This window comes from Dipodomys spectabilis, unplaced genomic scaffold (genome assembly GCF_019054845.1).
Source record: "Dipodomys spectabilis isolate Male_0828 unplaced genomic scaffold, ASM1905484v1 ptg000145l, whole genome shotgun sequence".
Lineage (NCBI taxonomy): Eukaryota > Metazoa > Chordata > Mammalia > Rodentia > Heteromyidae > Dipodomys > Dipodomys spectabilis.
In genome coordinates, this window is record NW_024870822.1 from 25,146,713 (window position 1) to 25,165,213 (window position 18,501).

The 18,501-nt window shown below is 44.2% G+C and overlaps 1 protein-coding gene across 1 annotated transcript; it reads right to left on the minus strand.

Moving 5' to 3' along the window:
- Positions 1–6,224: 6,224 nt before the first annotated feature.
- Eif3f (eukaryotic translation initiation factor 3 subunit F) lies at positions 6,225–14,205 on the minus strand. The gene is made up of 8 exons (XM_042691636.1): positions 13,836–14,205; positions 9,816–9,886; positions 9,522–9,601; positions 8,808–8,945; positions 7,595–7,686; positions 7,063–7,199; positions 6,852–6,965; positions 6,225–6,461 (listed from the first exon to the last, which is right to left on the minus strand). The coding sequence occupies exons 1-8, from the start codon at positions 14,194–14,196 to the stop codon at positions 6,384–6,386; spliced, it is 1,071 nt and encodes a 356-aa protein (XP_042547570.1). The 5' UTR covers positions 14,197–14,205; the 3' UTR covers positions 6,225–6,383.
- Positions 14,206–18,501: the final 4,296 nt, after the last annotated feature.

Below are 18,501 nucleotides of genomic sequence, written 5' to 3' on the forward strand. Positions count from 1 at the left end.
TGGGCAGTAGATCTAGCCATCTGTTTTGCAGGTAGGGAAGCCTGAAATAAGAATATCCATGCACTTCTGGGTAATGGAGAACTACTTGATGGGCTGAACAGAAGCCTGGGTGAAGCAAGTCTGGAGTACTGCAAGCAGTCTGTTGGGTGCTGGCAGCTCATTCCTGGCTATTCACGAAGTTGAGATCTGAGGATTGCAGTTCAAAGTCAGCCCAGGCAGGAAGGGAAGTCTGTGAGACTCTATCTCCAACTAACCAGCAAAAAGCTATTAGTGGAGCTGTGGCTTAAGTAGCAGAGTGCCAGAGTTGAGGGAAAAAGCTAAGGGATAGTATCCAGGTCCTGAATTCAAGTCACAGTACTGGTGTGTGTGTGGTTTGAGTGCACACACACAAATCTGAGGAAGAGGCATGTAGGTGGATGGACTGGGAATGGTACCAGGTGATGTAGATATTTATGTCTCATGTTGATGCCTGTCATTAAGCATTTGCTGTATAAGACACTGGTTGACTGTGTGAGTTGTCTGCAGTTTATTTGCCAGTTTCTACCCTTGACTTCCTACAACTAAAACCAAATGGAACAGGGATGTAGCAGAAATGAAAACTGTTTAACTCATCAAGTTGGTGGTACTTATGATGGTAACCTCAGCATCTGAATACAGATCACACACTACTCCCCGAGTCCCCACCACATGCCAGGCTTTCAAGGAACCCAAACCAAGTATGGGCCCCCGCCCCCCTTAATTCTCCTATCTAAAGCCATGACTTCTATTCTAAGCTAAACTTTACCTCAATCTATTCCTCACACTCTCCACTAACTACGCAATCGCCTTAGGACTCACAGGTCCAAGTCCTCTCACATCTCTTACCTGTCTCCAACTCTAGACCATGTAAAAGGTTTAGGCTCTTTTATAAGGGTCCTTGAATCATATACTAGTCCCCTACTAACCTTTGCCCTGATGGAAAGCTCTAGAAATCTGTTTGATAGTTCAGGCTGGGCCAAGGTTACTCCTGAGCAGTAGTGGACTAAGGATTTCCATACAGAGGGCCTTACAGGCTACAATGTAATTGGAAGACCAGGCCCTAGACTTACTTAAAACTTTGTTTCCAAGTTTTGTTTCCAAGTTAAGTCTGAAAATGTATTTACTTGGCAGTGACTGTGGGGAGGGAACTGAGGAAGGTGCTTTGGTATTATTACTTGACAGCTTAAGGGTAACTCAAGGAAGAATTTCTAGAAGCTTTGGCCACTTATGCACTGCCAGATTTCTCCCAATTGACGGTGTTTGTCTGGGCAGATCCTTAAGAATTGGCTAAGGATGAAAGGAGAATCTAAGGGGGGGGAGGGCTACCAGGTGGAGGTAGATAAATTAAAAAAGGGAATAAGCAACAAATACACAATGTATATACATGGTAAAAGTGGGAAATGTGAAATGAATCTGGATGGGTGGAAGGAGCAAACAGGATGCAGCAGAATAATGAAAGGGGTGACTGATCAAGAAGCACTGACATTTAGATGGACATATGAAGTTGTAACCTCTTGTACAACCCTTTGAAGTTTGGAAAACAAAACAAAACAAAACAAAAAAACAAAGAAAACAAAGCTATGTACAAGTGGCTCATTCCTATATCCTAAGGATTATGGTTGGTTTGAGCCAGCTGGGGTGGAAACCTTATCTCCAATAAACTAAAAAAAATTTGGGAGGGAGGTGAAGGGTAAACAAAGGAGGAGGCTGCAATGCTTGGTAAGAAATGTACGCATTATCCTGCCCATGTAATTGTAACCCCTCTGTACAGTATGTTCACAAATAAAATTAAATTAAAAAAAAAAATTTGGGAGTGGGTACGCTTTGTCTCAAGTGGTAGAGCACTAGATTTGAGCAAAAGAAAGCTGAGGGACAGTGCCCAGGTCCAGAGTTCAAGCTCCAGGATCCGCCAAAAAACAAACAAGCAAAAAACAAAAAACAAAACAAAACTCAGGCACTATGGGATGAGAACTAGCAACCTAAGGCTTAAACAGTGTAAATGTGCCCTCTAGTGGTTCTTTCTTTGTTTCTTTTTTTTTTGGTCAGTCATGGGGCTTGAACTCTGGGCTTGGGCGCTGTCCCTGCACTCTTCAGGTCAAGGCAAGCGCTCTACCACGTGAGCCACAGTGCCACTTCCGGTTTTCTAGTGGTTTACTGGAGATAAGAGTCTCAAGGACTTTCCTGCCCTGGCTGGCTTTGAACGGCTATCCTCAGATCTCAGCCTCCTGAGTAGCTAGGATTACAGGCATGAGCCACCGGCGCCCGGCTTCTAGTGGTTATTTCTAAGAATGCTTCACATGCAAAGCTCTGACTGGTAGTCTATTATGATCAGAAGAACTAATTCTGTGGGATGGAGATGAGTTAAAAGTGATAGTCATCATCTTGGGGAAGAAACATTAAGCATAGAGCTATCACACTGATGAGAAGGAAAATTATCTCAAAGCTGACACACCAAGATGGACCAAGAACCACCATGGGGAAAAGATGTAATTCACAGACTAGATCATCACCAGAGGCAGCTACTTTTTCTCTTGGGCAGCAACACTGGGGGAAAGAGGCAAGAGAAGCCTGTAAAGCTTTTGAGAACTTGCACTGCTGAGCATGCGTGGATCTCTAGATGCTGCACTAAGTTCAAGCCTGATCCTATCTTAAACAATCCAGGCTGTCTGGACACCCCTGGAAAAGCCATAACCTGCTCATGAGACAATGTTAGTTTCTTCACCAGATAAGCTCAGAGCCCCATGTTCAGTTACATGCTGTGCCATGCAAACATGCAGGAAGAACAGCGATGTAGATAGTCCTGTTTGGTAAGAGAAAAGGAGACACAGTGCAGAACTAGGCAGGACACCAATTATCCCATGCTCTCCTGCCTCATGAAGACGCAAGTCTATGTGTTTAATTCTTCCTGGCCACAAGAATCCTGGGAGACTCACACTTGCTTCCCTCAAGAGTCCAAAGATCTACTTGGGCCATGTTCTTCACAAGACAGCTTTGGTCCTTGCTAGAGACTCCTCTGTACCAGTTTTGCAGGACTTTGGTCCTTGCTAGAGACTCCTCTGTACCAGTTTTGCAGGACTTTGGTCCTTGCTAGAGACTCCTCTGTACCAGTTTTGCAGGACAATTTTAGTCCATGAGGAGCCAAGCCTTGAAACAGCTCTCTTGGGACTCCATCAGAGCCTTGCTCCTAGGTCAGTAGCCCATAGGCTCAGAAGTGACAGACTGGAATTAGGAACAAGGAACGTTCTTAAGAATCCCCCTTGCTCTACAGAAATGAATTTGGTTCATTTGATAGGGGCCCTGGCTTGGGCCTGAAAGGGGAGGCTACGGTATGAGACTGTGGGAAGAGTAAGTCTTTGGTTCCCACTCCTCATTTCACAGTGTGTAAATCCAGAGAAAAGAGGGAAGCACAGGCTTAGCCCTTAAGTTGCACTTTCTTGTATCCCTCACAAGCAGATGGTGAGAACCACTATGTGGTTTCTGGGGTGACAAGGAGTACACAGAACCAGATGATCACAAGAAACTTACACTTATGTCTGCACCTAGAATTATATGTGTCAGCACAAAGAAACAACCCAACGTCCAGTATTAGAAAATTGTATAAAGGGTCGGAGGTGTGACTCAGGTGTTAGGGTGCCTGCAAATGAATGTAAAGTGGCAGGAGTCCAGGTCTTGAATGGAAAAGTTTAAACAGATGAGCTCATTTATGTAATACAAACTTATGAGACGAAAATAAGGTTTTCAAAGACTTAATGACATGGACAATAATTATTTGATGATGTCTAGTTTAAAGAAAGATAAAATACAAAATTAGGCTGGGCTGGGGTGTGGCTCAGTGGTATAGCTTGTGTTTACTATGCATGAGGATTCAGTCCCCAACACCAAAAAAAAAAAAAAAACCACCAAGGTTATTTCTAATTAGCAAGATGTATTAATAACTGAAGGGCCAATTTGAATTATTCTATTTTCTTTTTTCTAATATAGAAATACTTAAAAATAGCAAGTTATTCTTAGAATAAAAGTATAATTGTTCAAAATAGAAGCCAACGTTGGTGGCTCATGCCTGCAATTTTAGCTACTCAGGAGGCTGAGATCCAGAGGATCAGTTTGAAGCTGACCCAAGAGAAAAGCTCATGAGATTCATCTCCAAAACAACCAGCAAAAGTTGGGCTGGTGGCATGGCCCAAATGATAGTGTTAGTTGAACACGCTCAGAAAACTCAAGGCCCTGAGTTTAAACTCTCGTTCTGATGAATGTTCATGAAGCTTTACAGAACATTAACTGCTGACAAGAAGCCATGCATATATATGTGTGTGCCTAAGTAACACTTGTTCTGGGGCTTGAACTCATGTCCAGGGCTCTGTCCCTGAGCCTATCTGTGCTCAAGGCTAGAGTCCTACCACCTGAGCCTCAGTGTCACTTCTGGCCTTCTTTGAGTAGTTTACTGAGATCAGTCTCATGGACTTTCCTGCCTGGGCTGGCTTTGAACTGTGATCCTCAAATTTCAGTCTTCCTAAGTAGCTAGGTTTACAGGTGTGAGTCACTGGTGTCCAGCCTTTAATTTCACCTGTTTTTCAACTTTATATGGTATAATGTATATTCCCTTAAAGACAACCCGCCTTCATTCAATGTTAAGATTTATCTGTTTTGTTACAACTCTGAGTCCTTGTTCTAAATAGGATTTTGTGACTGGGGTTTTGTTTTGCCTTAACATTCCATTTCCTACCTCTGGATAGTACCTTTACCTTTCTCATGATCACTAATGCATTTGGACTGTTTGGCATCTGTCTCACCTTTTTTTTTTTACCAACTTCTAGAAAGTTTTGCCTCTTCTCTTTTATGCTTTATTATTTTCAGGCAGGGTCTTACTTTGCCCATGCTAGTCTTGGGCCACCATCCTCCTTTATAGCTTTATTATAAATATGTACCACCAAGCCTAGCCTTGTTTGTGGAGATGGAATCTTGCAAATCTTGCCCAGGCTGGACTCAAACTGCAATCTTCCCTATCTCTGCCTCTGGTAGGGTAAATCTCAGATCCCAATTCACTTAAACTCTAGTTCTTCCTCCTTGAAGGGGTATACATATCCATTCTACTACGCATCTATTTTAAAACACTGATACATGCTCTATTCCTTCAGTTCAGATCAAGCAACCATTCTCTCAATTTTTCTTCAGATTCTTTTTCACTTCTTATGGAATCCAGATAATTCATTGAGAAATGGTTTGTGTTGTTAGTAGGCACTTTTCCAGACTGAAAGGCTGAAGGTGCAAGTTAGTAAAGCAGGCAGTAACTCCTCCTCAAGGAAAAGGCTTTAACCAGCATGAGCTCATAGGCCCCAGTCTGTCATCCATTTTTCTCCTGTCCGCTCACGCACTAGCCCAGGTGCAGGCCCTTCAACACTGCACAGGGAACATCACCTGCTCATCCATGTTAAGATGCTATGGAGAAGTGATTATAATCAGTTCCCTGGAGGTTCAGCTTGCTCTGACTATAGGCAAAAGGCCACTGTAAAACTAGCATGCTAAGAAGGCTGTCTGAGGTGTGCACTCAGGACCTCACACTTGCTTGGCAGTAGCTCTACCACTTGAGCCACACTCCTAGCTGTTTTGATCTTATTTTTGAATAGTGTTTTGTTTTTTGCCCAGGTCAGCCTGGACCACATTCGTCCTATTCACACACGTAAGCCGGGATGACAGGCAAGTATCATGCACCGGCGGGCTGTGTGTGTGTGTGTTGGAATCCTTTAACTCAGGGCCTGGGCAGTCCCTGAACTTTTTCCTTCTGGCTGGCACTCTACTATTTGAAGCATACCTCCACTTCCAGTTTTGCTGGTTAATGGGAGATAAGTCATGAACTTCCCTGCCTGGGCTGGCCTGGAACTGGGACCCTCAGATCTCAGCCTCCTGAGTAGCGAGGATTATGGGCATGAGCCATTGGCACCCAGCTTGTGCCTAGCTTTTTATTGGTGAATGGCATGAGGGGGAAGGGTCTCACAAACTTTTCCTCTGCAGGCCTTGAACTTCAATTTTCGGATGTCAGCCTTTAGAGTAGCTAAGATTACAGGTATGAGCCTGTGTAAGTGGATCAAATACTGACAAGACGTGTGAAACAAACAGCCAATGTTTACTTACAGTATCCACTTCCTGGTTTGTGAGCTCTAAAACAGTTTTCTCCCTTTCATCCAGCAATGAAATCACATCAGATGGAATTCATTTACAAAAGGTGGGCTATGTTTATTTAGAGCCACAGCAGCTGACTCAAGTGTGGCTCAAGACCACAGAGAAACCACTTTTGGCGCTGCCCCTCCTGGCTTTTCTTCCCATAGTGCTCAGCAGCTCTCCTTGGTGTGCTAAAGCTTAGGTCCCATTCATAGGTTTACGAGTTTCTCATTGAGGGCGATCTGGGACTGTGTGAGGTTGGCCAGGTAGGTCACCATCAGTAGGTCCTGGAAAACAAAAGGTAAGTAAGTGAACCAGAAAGCTGGTCTTGACCTGCTCCACTGGGGACAGGGCTGAGATGACAGTCCTGGATAAATGACAGCTGGGAGAGACTAAGCAGGAGTCAAAGGTTGGGGTTAGCATCTCGGCTGCTGCACTGTAGATTGGGGGTGCCTTTGGTGACTACAGCACTAGGAAAAATCAGAGTGTGCATTTCATCATCTCTGAAGTTTAGTGTTTTCCTATAAATCATATAACAAGCCACACAGTATCAGCAGTGTCTGAGACAGTGGAAGGAAGACTGGTGTACAACTCTTCCACCCACCCAACCTGGACTGCAAAGTGGCAGCCTCCTCCACCCATCCTGGGGCTCCTAAGGTCCCAGCTATGACACTCACATTGATATTGCTGTTGAGCATGGTCTCAAAGTCGTCTGGGATGATTTTGGGTACTTGGTTAACCAGACTCATCAAGAAGCGGCCCACAGTATTGTCAGCTGACACTTTTCCAGACTGAGCAGCAAAAGAAAAGATTTCAATGAAGCAGCATGTGGCACTACCCCCAGCAGCACTTCCCTGGGTTCTGGCCTGCCTGTTCTGATCCCCTTACCAGCACGTCCTCCGCATATTGCAGCACTGTGCTGAGCGCGTCCTGGATGCGAGCTGACGCGCCTCCTACTTGCTGCAAGTCGCTTGAGAGGCCGATCACCCGGTTGGGGCTAAAACAGGTCTTCATGATCAGGTCAACTGGGGGAGTGGTTTGAGGATGGGAGTAGAGAAAGAGGAAATTCAGTCACTTCACTGATAGAGATAAGACTCTATCTAGCCTCCTAGTTCTCCCACACTTCTGGTTCTGCCCCTCCTTGCCTCTCTTCTTTCTGACAGTGCTCAGTAACTCTACGTGGTATGCTAACCCCTGGTTTGATTAGCACAGATCAATGGTTACATACTCTTTGGTGCTTTTTTTTTTTTCACTTCTAGACATTTCTGAAATAACCCATTGAATCCTAGTCATCAGAAATGCTAGGCTGCCCAAGACTTGCATCCTTGTTACACAGCACTGCCCCTGGCTCCTCGCTGCGCGCCCCTCCGCGCCCCCCCCCCCCCCCCCCCGAGACCTTTAAGCAGTATGGGTCACTTACCACCAATGCGTTCAGTGTCATAATACGCATATTTCACTGTCAGAGGTGTGAACATAACTCCCATGGTCCTCCCAGGAACACCCATCAAAGTGCTGAGGAGAGAAGTGAACAGATGGACCCGGGAGCAGGCATTCCATGTCTAACCTGTACCATGTGAACCCCAAAGACAAATGTGCAAAGCTAATTTTCTTTCCTAAGCTCACTAAACTCTGGGCCTGTGAGAGGACTTGGTTCTGGCCTAGTCCTTTTAGATGATGACTCTACACACCAAAATGACAGTGACAAGAGGACAGGACTCCATCCCTGTGGAATTGGCTGTCACAGTAAAGTGACAACACGTGGATCTGTTCTGGGACCATGCTTTACATTAACATTGAAAAAGCACAGACTCCTGCTTGCAAACTGCTAGATCTTGAGCTACAAGTAACGTCAGCAAAAGCATTGTTTACTACACTTGCAACTGGATGCTAATAGTATGAGTCACCTGTAAAGGTTAAGAAGTTTAGCAATGGGCTACAGCTTGGCAGTACACCGGCACATAGGGTTTGGCTCCCATTTGACTTCCTGAACAGTATCACACCTGTCAGACACAGCTACAGTATGAAGGTAAACAGTATAGGAGATCTCTAAGAATTGCCTTTACTCTAACCACAAGACAGATCTTCCAACTCCCACAGCAGCCTCTTTCTTGGCAAGCCACCAGAGCCCTCCCCAGTACCAACAAGTGCCATTGTGAAACTGCAGGTAAGTTCACCGCTCAACACTGTATTGCTATTGTAACTCAAACAGTATTCAATCCTAAATTAAAAGGCATCTCCAAAATTAAGGACAGCCACCTTTAAATTTCTAAATATGCCAAGTTCTAAAGGGTAACTTAGAACTAAGTGGTGAACCTGATGAAAAGCACAACAAGAAAGCTATATGAGGATATGTCCTGCCTAGAAAATGACATGGAAGACACATGATAGCTTATTCAACATCTAAAGGCCTGCTATCTGACATACAGTATGTGGAGAACTAGGGTGAGAAGGGTAACTGGGGAGAGTCTGCCACAGAGTGAAACCTAGTTAATAACAGCTACTCAAGAAAGAAGTGAGCTTCTAAGAGAACACTGAGCTGCACTGAAGGAATGAAGCCTGGGTGGGGCTGGGAGTCATCTGTGCGTGGTTGATCGGCTTCTTATGCCCTTGTGTCCCAGCACTCTTGGAATTACCTGACATAGGCCTTGATGCTCATACGGCCATTCTGGAGACTTGTGTCCACAGTAAGGTGAATGGGGTTGGGGGCCTCCCGGCTGTAGTACTCATGGATCAGCACTGAGTGCTCTGTGATATCATGGCCTGTTGCATACCTGGAAATGCAACACAGTCATACTTTCACCATAGTGACACCAATACCAAACATAATAGTGGTATTTGTGGCTCTAGGGTATCTGACACCTCTATGATAGTTACATCTAATGATATTCTCCTACTCCAAACTGTGAAATTACAATCCAAAGTAAATATTCTTGAACTCATAGAATCTGACCTGCCAGCAAAATACAAGTGATCCAAGCCAGGCACCTATGGCTCATGTCTGTAATCCTACATACTTAGGCTGAGTTGGAGGACCAAGGTTTGGACCAAGCCTGAGTAGGAAAGTCTGTAAAACTCTTATCTCTAATGAACCACAAAAAGCCAGAAATGGAGCTATGGTTCAAGTGTTAGAGCACCAGCCTTGACCAAAAAAGCTCAGGGACAGCATCCTGGTCCCTTTGAGTTCAAGTTCCAGGAAAGGCAAAAAGAATGAACAAACCCACCAATGATGTGATTCCTAGTTCCCTGAGTTAATCACTTCCAACACTCTGTCTCTAGCAGCAGGAAGACAAAGTCTATCTAGTTTATGGAAAAGAGCTTGGCTATCACCCCTGGCCCTTACAACTTACCAACCCAAGATGAGCTCATTTGGAGAGACTTTTTTGTGCAATTCATACATGTTCTTCGCAAATTCCATGTCAACTGCCACCTAAGAGGGAAGGCAGGGAAGGAACATAAGAAGCTAGAATAAAAAGGAGAGAAATCACCCCCACCAAACCCAAGAGCCCAGGAAGTACATCTAATGGGATGACACTCCTTGGCTGCAGGAACCCGGTCATAAGAACAACACACTGCACAGAAGGCCCTTGAAGAGGCTTGACAAATGGCTGGCTGTACACTGTGGAGGCCACATCCCCACTCACCTCATCTTCTGACTCATTGTGTGGCACTGAGAAGCAATTGGTGACCTCCACTGAGTGCTTGTCAACAGTCCCTGTGCAAGAAAGAATCAGCCACGTGTTACAGAATCCTAGGGATCTCAACTGCCTCTGGCTATTTTTGATGAATTAGTGAACACCAAACATGAATGCATTAGCTTCAAGTTCCAAACCAGTGGGATAAGGATTCTCCAGAAAATGGAAACTCTGGAGTTTCCACCAAGGCTTCCAGGACTTTATGGTATTGTTTTTTTCAGCCTCAAGACTTTCTCACTTTGAGGCAATCTGTGGAACTGTCGATACTGTCTATATAGAGTATCAATACAGTACCTCAATCTCACATTTTAGGGAGCATTATCTGTATGTCTCTTCAGTATAGTCTTAACTAATATGGGCACACAGAAATCTTTTACTTGTAAATCTTCAAAGACATCAGTCTATTTTTTTTCCTTGTGGGTTGTAGGGCCTGAACTCTGGGCCTGGGCGCTGTCCCTCAGTCCTTCAGCTCAAGGCTAGTGCACTACCACTTGAGCCACAGTGCTACTTCCAGCTTTTTTTCTGTGTATATGGTGCTGAGGAATTGAACCCAGGGCATCATGCATGCAAGGCAAACACTCTACCACTGAGCTACCTTCCCAGTCCCCAAGACAGTCTTTTTCCTACCTCTTTTTGATTTTCTAGTTCTAATCTTACTCTTACTGCATTAGTTCTTTGGTCTTCCTAGACCACTAGCCTCCTAATTTTGCCACACTCTTCTAATGTACTGGCTCATCTCCCAACCCAGGCTTTCCTCTCTACTACAAGTCCCCACTAGTACTTGTCCAGGTCCAATTCACTCTGGCTTCTAAGCTTAAAGGACATTTATTTATCTCATTTGACCTCTCTTCTGCATTCAATATACTCGACTGAACTTCCTCCACCTTAAAGCTTTCTTTTCCTTGGGCTTCCAGATGCCAGTCTCTTCTAGTTCTTTGGTGGATCCCCCTTTGCCATATCAGTTTTTCAGCATTGGCTTAGTTTTCCTATTTTTTATTCTTGGCTTCTTTTGTAGGTCATGTCCTGACCTAGAAATATTTTTGTTAATAAAAGTTTATACATCCAATTGTTTATGCATTATTTGTTTTCCTATTTTTTACGCTTGCCTCCTTTTGTAGGTCATGGCCTGACCTAGAAATATTTTTGTTAATAAAAGTTTACACATCCAATTGTTTATGCATTATTTGTGTCTGCTTTCTTGCTAGAATAGCAGAGTTGAGTAGCTGACAATAGAATATAGACACAAATCCTGAAATATTTATTGTCTGGGCCATTGTAAGAAGCTGCCAATCTCTGTGTTAGGTGAGCCTCCACTTTATGATTTTGATTACCTTTTATCTTTCACTGGCATAATTCCTAAGCTGACGTAGTTGTCCCCATCTCTTTTGTGGTTGACTCTTCACACTTTTCTTTTTGTGGTGCTGGAGACTGAACCCAGGACAATGTGCATGCCAGGCAAGCAGGCAAGCACTTACCACTCAGTCATTTCACACTTCTGATTCAATTTTCTGCTTAACAACCTCAGTGGCACACTCAGTGGACACCTCACAAGGAACACACAACTCAGTCAGCCCTTTCTTCTTGCACTCTCAACTAAAGATATAGGAGCTTTGATAGCTTCTTGTCTTCTAGTTCTTTACTTATGATTACATCAAGTCCTATCAACTATATCCTTTTAACTCATCTACCTATCTTCACTTCTCAAGAGCCTTTCTATGACTAGATCAACCTCTATTAGTGTCCAGGATCACAGCCTATCCCTTTCATCCACTCTCTACAAAGTAGCCAGAGCAATCTTTAATTCCTCATCTTTGCTGAAATAGAAATTACTTGAGATCTTTTCCTAATGGCCCGGAATAGGTTAGGTTCATCTTTTCATCACTTCATGTAAACTTCCTTCATGGTGCTTTATCTAATTTGAATTACTTTATTCAAATTAATGTTTCTCTGCTCTGCTAGCTTCATTCCCTGCATATATCTATCCTCTCCACCCCTCTTAACATAGACCTCTTCTTTTTTTTTTTTTTGGTGGGTCGTGGGTCTTGAACTCTGAGCTTGGGTGCTGTCCCTGGGCTCTTCAGCTCAAGGCGAGCGCTCTACAGCTTGAGCCACAGCACCACTTCCGGTTTCCTAGTGGTTTATTGGAGATGAGTCTCACAGACTTTCCCGCCTGGGCTGGCTTTGAACCCTGATCCTCAGATCTCAGCCTCCTGAGTAGCGAGGATTACAGGCATGAGCCACAGGCACCCAGCTGACCTCTTTTCTGTAATGCCTTCCCCAACCTTCTGAAATAACCGTGTTCACAATCAGAACATTATATCTGAACCATTTACAAGTAGGAATACATTTCCAGCAGAGCACATCTGATCAAACTTTGGTACCTAATAGTTTACAACATAAAATGCATTAACTTCATTTCTACCAAGTACAATGAATTACAAGCAAATATCAAAATGTAAGTTCTTAGCAAGTAGAATCTGTGCTGCTGCTTCTTTTTTTCCTTCGTGCCAATACTGGAACTTGAACTCAGGGCCTGGGCACTGCTCCCGAGCTTTTCTGCACAAGGCTAGTGGCTCTACCACTTGTCACAGCTCTACTTCTGGTTTCTTTGGTAGTTAATTGGAGTTTAACAGCCATACCAGTGCCAGAAGTTGCTTTCTGCAGTAACTTCATTCTCATAACTAAATCTATTAAAGTAGTCCTTGGAAGAACTAAACTTTTAGGGTAATTGCTTCAAGACATGACCAATTATTTGCTGGAGTCTGTCTACATATCCTGTTCTTTTTGCAATTCTGTCAATTGTATTTTATGGTATAAAGACTACTACAAGTACAAGAGTACAGGTGGCTCATGACTTAATCCTAGCCACTCTAGAGGCTGAGATCAGAAAGACTGAGGTAGGAGGCCAGCCCAAAGGGGGAAAAAAGTTCCCAAGACCCTATCACAACTAATAGGAAAAAAAGAAAGAAAAGAAAGCTAAGAGCTTGTCATACCAGCTACTTGGGAAGCATACTGGATTGCGGCCCAAGAAAAAGCAAAAGTCTATTCTAAAAATAACAAAAGCAAAAAAGCTGGAAGCCTAGCTCAAATAGTAGAGTGCTTCCTGTCAAGTGTTAGGCCCTGAATTTAAGCCTCAAAACACAAATAAGGGGGGGAAGGGACCCAGTACTATTTCTCTCCACTAAGAAGAAATGATGTAAACAACTATAGTACATTTAGTGTCTAACACCAGTAATCAAGTGACAAGGAGATTTAGGGAACCAGAGCAAGGAATTCATTCAACAGTTCCTCTATAGTGCTTTTCCGTTTTTACAAACTACTTTAACACAAAATGTTATATCTGAAACAGACAAAATAAAGCTCACTCTTCAATCTGAAGTCCCAGGGTAGATTTGTAAGCAGATAATACGAATGTTTCTGTCAAAATGGAAAGGCAGAGGCAGGAAGTAGGGGAAGGGGGTAGGGTCTATTACATCAAGAACTAGTATTAGGTAAGAATGAGGGACAGACGCTCAAGGCCAAAAGCTTAAGAAAGCAAAATGCGAAATTCTAAATAGGTTCCAGTCAAACCAGTGTTCTGTTGAAAGCAAATCCTTCATAAACACCTTGAAAACAAAGTGGTCAGGGGCTTAAGGAGTTAATGGTTAATTCCTCACTGCGCGTTGGAGCCCGTTTTTGGCAGAACGGAGCTGAGCACACTTGGTACCGGATGATGTTGGGAATGTTTTCAAATGTAGATCATCAGATACACACGATTTCCTCAGTAACTGGTAACCACTTGAATACTTTCAAGTCATCAGCGTGTCAACAATCTGGTGCCTAAGAGTGTGTAGGTTTGAGTTCTCTTGGGAAGAGAAATCGCCGCAGACAGGTGCCACGGGGAACAGACAAGGGATCAAAGCGGAGGGGAAGCGAAGGGAAGGTACCCCTGAGTGCCCGTAGAGACGCACGGACAGGCAGGCCACTCACCCAGCAGTGTCCCGATTACTCGGGCAGCGCCCTCGTTGCGTCGTTCGTAGCTGTCCACGATGGAGGCTAAGATGACAGGATGCAGCCTGACCACGCGGCCTCCGGGGAAAGGCCCGGGGAGCGCGGGAGCCGGCGTCTGCGCCGGAGCTGGCGCCGAGGCAGGGGCCTGGCCTGGGGCCGCGGGCGTGGCTGCCGCCGCGGGGTCTGAAGAGGTGGCCGCAGCCGGAGCTGCTGCAGGCGCCGCTGGCACCGAAGCTGGGGCCGGCGCTGGGGTAACCGCCGGGGCTGGAGCCGGGGCCGGGGCCGGCGCTGGGGCCGGCGTGGCGGGAGGAGCGCTGGCCGGGACTGCGGGTGCTGCCATCTTGCAGAGAAAGAGGGAGCCTAAGGCGGAAGGAAGTGAGTTAGTGAATCTTAGGCGCCTGATAGGCTGACGCTGTACCACGTGATCGGGATCTTGTTGTCTATTGGTTACTGTGATATTTCTCCGGGCACTGAAGCTTCCTTGCTGGTCGTCATGCTGTCCGGACTTGGTGCTCTTTACTTTTGGTCCGATGCGCACTTCCTGAGAACTGGGCTAAGGAGTTCCGAATAAATTCGGGACCGCATGAGAAGAGAGACAACCAAACTCAGTCTACAGAGCTGCCGCCAGATGGCGCCAGCGAGCAGCTCGAAACGAGCAATTTGAGTTTTACATCTAAATGGGATTATAAGTCAAAATGCCTTTTCAAAGGGCTTTGTTCTCACAGGTTGCAGGTGGCTCACGCCCGTGAGATGGGAGGATCAAGGTTCAAAGCCTGCCCAGGCAGGGAACAGTCCACGGAGAAATGTACTCATTACCTTGCTCATGTGATTGTAACCCCTCTGTACAGTATTTTCACAATAAAAAAACTTATTAAAAAAAAAAAGAAGTTGGAAATGGAACTGTGGCTCAAGAGGCAGAACCTTAGTTTTGACTGAAAAAGCTCAGTGCCCACGCCCTGAGTTCAAGCCCTAGTACACACATACACATACAAAAGGCTTTTCATTCAACAATTTACATGCAGAATATGCCCTCAGATGGTCTTTTAGGTATTTGGGAAATGCCAGTGAGTAAACATTAAAGTGTTCTTGGGGTCCAAGAATAAAAAGTAAATTATATTTTATGTTACAGGTGCTGAAGTATAAATAGTTATTAAATTGTACTACGAAAAGGAACAATTAACAGGGTAAGTGGGATTCAGTTGTGTGGAGTTGAGGTAGGTGTCATGAATGAAGTGAATGAGTGAAGGTATGAAGGTAGATAGCTATTATTTGGTACTTTTTAAGAGGGAAGAAAGCATTGAGGCAGTATAAACAGCCAATGCAGAGTTCTTAGTGTTTGGTGGCTGCTGTGTTAAGATCAAAGGAGAGAGTGACAGATTGTACTCCCTAAGCTGAGGGTCAGGAACAGATTATTAAAACACTCCTTTGTTATAAGAAATTGGCGGGGCTGGGAAGGTGGCTCAGTGGTAGAGTGCTTGCCTTGCATGCTTGAGGCCCTAGATTCCATTCCTCAGCACCACATAAGCAAAAAGAAAAAAAAAAAGCTGGAAAGGGTGTGGCTCAAGTGGTAGAGCTCTAGCCTTGAGCTGAAGAGCTGAGGGACAGTGCTCAGGTCCAGAGTTCAGGCCCCACGACTGGACCACCCGCCTCCCCCCCAAAAAAAAGAAATTGGCCTTTTGTGATTATAAAAGCTGAGAAGTCACATTTCAGTCAGCAATCTGGATACTCAGGAGAGCTGATGGTACATACCAGTTGTACCCAAGAGACAGTGTTTCATTAAAGCTAGAAGACCAGAAGAGAACACCCATGTTTCCTCTCAAAGCAGCTAGGCGGGAGAAAGTTCTTGCCACCAGGAGAACCAGCCTTTCCTTCTGTAGAGTTCTTCAACTAATTGGATGAAAGTTACTCACATTAGGGAGGGTGATCTGCTTTTCATTGCGACATTGCCAATCCCATTCCAAATAGCTTCGCAGACATTTCCACAATAATATTGGACCAAATGTTGGGACCCCTTATGGCCCAGCCAAGTTGACACTTAAAAAAATTAACTGTCATACATAAGTTTCTGTTGTATTGCTTGAGAAGTTTTATCTGAAAGCATGAGGGTCACAGGGACAAGTGAATTGAAGTTCTCACTCCAATCCCTCAGGGATGGAAAGAGAGAGAACATAGCTAGCTTTCTTTTCCTTCCTCCTTCCTCTGAGTTTTGTTTTGACTGATCGTTTTCTGTCTCTCTGTATCTCTTCTCTGTCTACATTATGTCTGTTTTGGTCCCTAATCTCTGTATCTTTGCTTTCTACCCCTTTCCTTTTAGGTACTCAGTTGCCCTAGTTATTGGTTCTGTCCCTAGCTAGGCCAGGGTTAACAGAAAGGAAGATCTCAACCCATCTCTTGCCTCCACCCTCCAATTACAGTGGGTTTTTACATATCTCATTTCTACTTCCTTAGGAGTGACTCAGAATCTGGCCCAGGGATCTCAGAGTAAAGCAGACCTGGAGCCTCACAGTAAGTGGTGTCTCCCTATCTATGTGATCATGCTTTCATTTTCCTAGCTTGGTTTCTTGGTTTTGACTCTTGATTTTCTTGTTTCTGTGTCTAGCCTGAGCTTGTTAAGGCTCTGGAAAAGAACAGTTTCTCTACTTGTCTGTTCTGGACTCAGAAAACTTGCTGAGAGTTAGGCACAAGGGGTCCTGGGGAAGGAGGAAAGGCTCACAGGCAGTCATCACTTGTAGCTTCTCCTTTTTTAAATTCCCCACCGCCCTCAAACTTTTGAGAGAGGCTCTTAACTCATACTTTATACAGACACAACCATGTTTATCTTCTGACCACAAAACCCACACACCTGTCTTCCTCTGTCAAACAGGCTCTCTCACATAAAGGCCAACCTTAGCTTTTGCTTTGAATCTTATCCCAGTCCCTGGTCCCAATTCTCTCATCTTCTCATTTCCTCACCCCACCTGCATTTCTATTGGCTGCTTTGGGTCAAAATTTAAATATATTCTCCTCCTCCTCCTCCTTTGTGAAAACAAATAAAACATTTTCCATATCACCTTTAAAAAATTTATTTTGTTGCCAAGCGTCATGAAAAATTTGTCTACAAATTAACTCTGTTTCTTTACCTCCTATTCTTTCCTGGAGTATTGAATTTTCTTTTATCCAAACTCATGCTCATGGTTTAAAAAAATCAACTAGCTTTCTGCCCCTAAACAATGGTCCTATTGGCACCTATAGTCTATGATCATCCTTTTGATGTGATTATAATGTAACTTTCGATTAGATCAGTATTCAATAATTGTGCTATTCCTTGTATGCAAACATTATTCACACTTGAGTTTAGTTTACTGTTTTTTTTTTTTCCTCTCTCCTAAAATATTTCTTTATTTTCTTTCCATTTATCTAGTTTCTGGGAACTTAACCCCTAGTGGTCCTACCTTCTGGTAGTCTCTCTCTAGGGTCTTTCAGAAGGACAATGACATCAGTTAATCTGTCTTTTTTTTTGTCTTGGAAACATTCTTTCCAGAGAAATTGGCTCTCTTTCCACTAGGGCTTTTGAGGTGTCACATCTTTCTAGGCCCCCAGAACAGCTGCCTTTTTTTTTTTTTTTTTTTTTTGGGTCTGGTCGTGGGGCTTGAACTCTGGGCCTGGGCGCTGTCCCTCAGCTCTTCAGCTCAAGGCTAGCGCTCTACCACTTGAGCCACAGCGCCACTTCCGGCTTTTTTCTTTTTGCTTATGTGGTGCTGAGGAATCGAACCCAGGGCCTCATGCATGCAAGGCAAGCGCTCTATCACTAAGCCACCTTCCCAGCCCCAACAGCTGCCTTTTGAAATATGTTTAGAGTCCTATTTGTTGAAGCTCCTTGTGCTCTTCCTTATTTGTTTTGGTGGAGCAAATCCTCCAGTAGTTTCAACAACATAAAGAAATGTTGTACTGACTGAAGAGGTGGTGGCAGAGTCCAGCTGCCCAGTCTCTGGATTAAGGTAAAGTTTCAGAGAGGGCTAGGTGTTCCAGGGAGGGACATGAAACATATCATGGGATGTTTCTCTTCTAGACAGAATAGTGCATGCCTTTAGCCCCTCCCTTAGAGTCTGGAGGAATGAGATGATGTTTCCTCTGGTGAGCAATCACCAGGCTGCTGTCAGATCCAGTGTGTGGGTGTTTTTGCTATACAGAAGCTCAGTGAGATCCTTCTTTCCCAGCCCTACATAGACTAGCCCTGTGACGTATCAAAGGGGAAGAGTTTTGGTGTTTACACCTATGTATTTGCTTGTTTTCTGTTTTTGAAATGAATTATGGTTTATTTGCATCATTTTTATATTAAAAATTTTATTGTAAAGGTGATGTACAGAGGGATTACAGTTACATACGTTAGGTAAAGAGTACATTTCCTTTTGAACAGTGTTACCCCCTTCCTCATTTTCTCCCAGTTTTTCTCCTCTAGACTTCTCTCTCCACCCCTTTTTTGAGTAAGAGTCTTACTGTGTAGACCAGGCTGGCCTTGAATTTGTAATCTTACTGCTTCTGCTTCCTGAGAGCTTAGATTATCACTATACCTGGCCTCATACCTACATTTTTTATATCAACTCCATCAGGCACAAATAAATGACTTGGTTTGGATTAAGAAGATCCAAGCTTGGTCTGCAGAGCA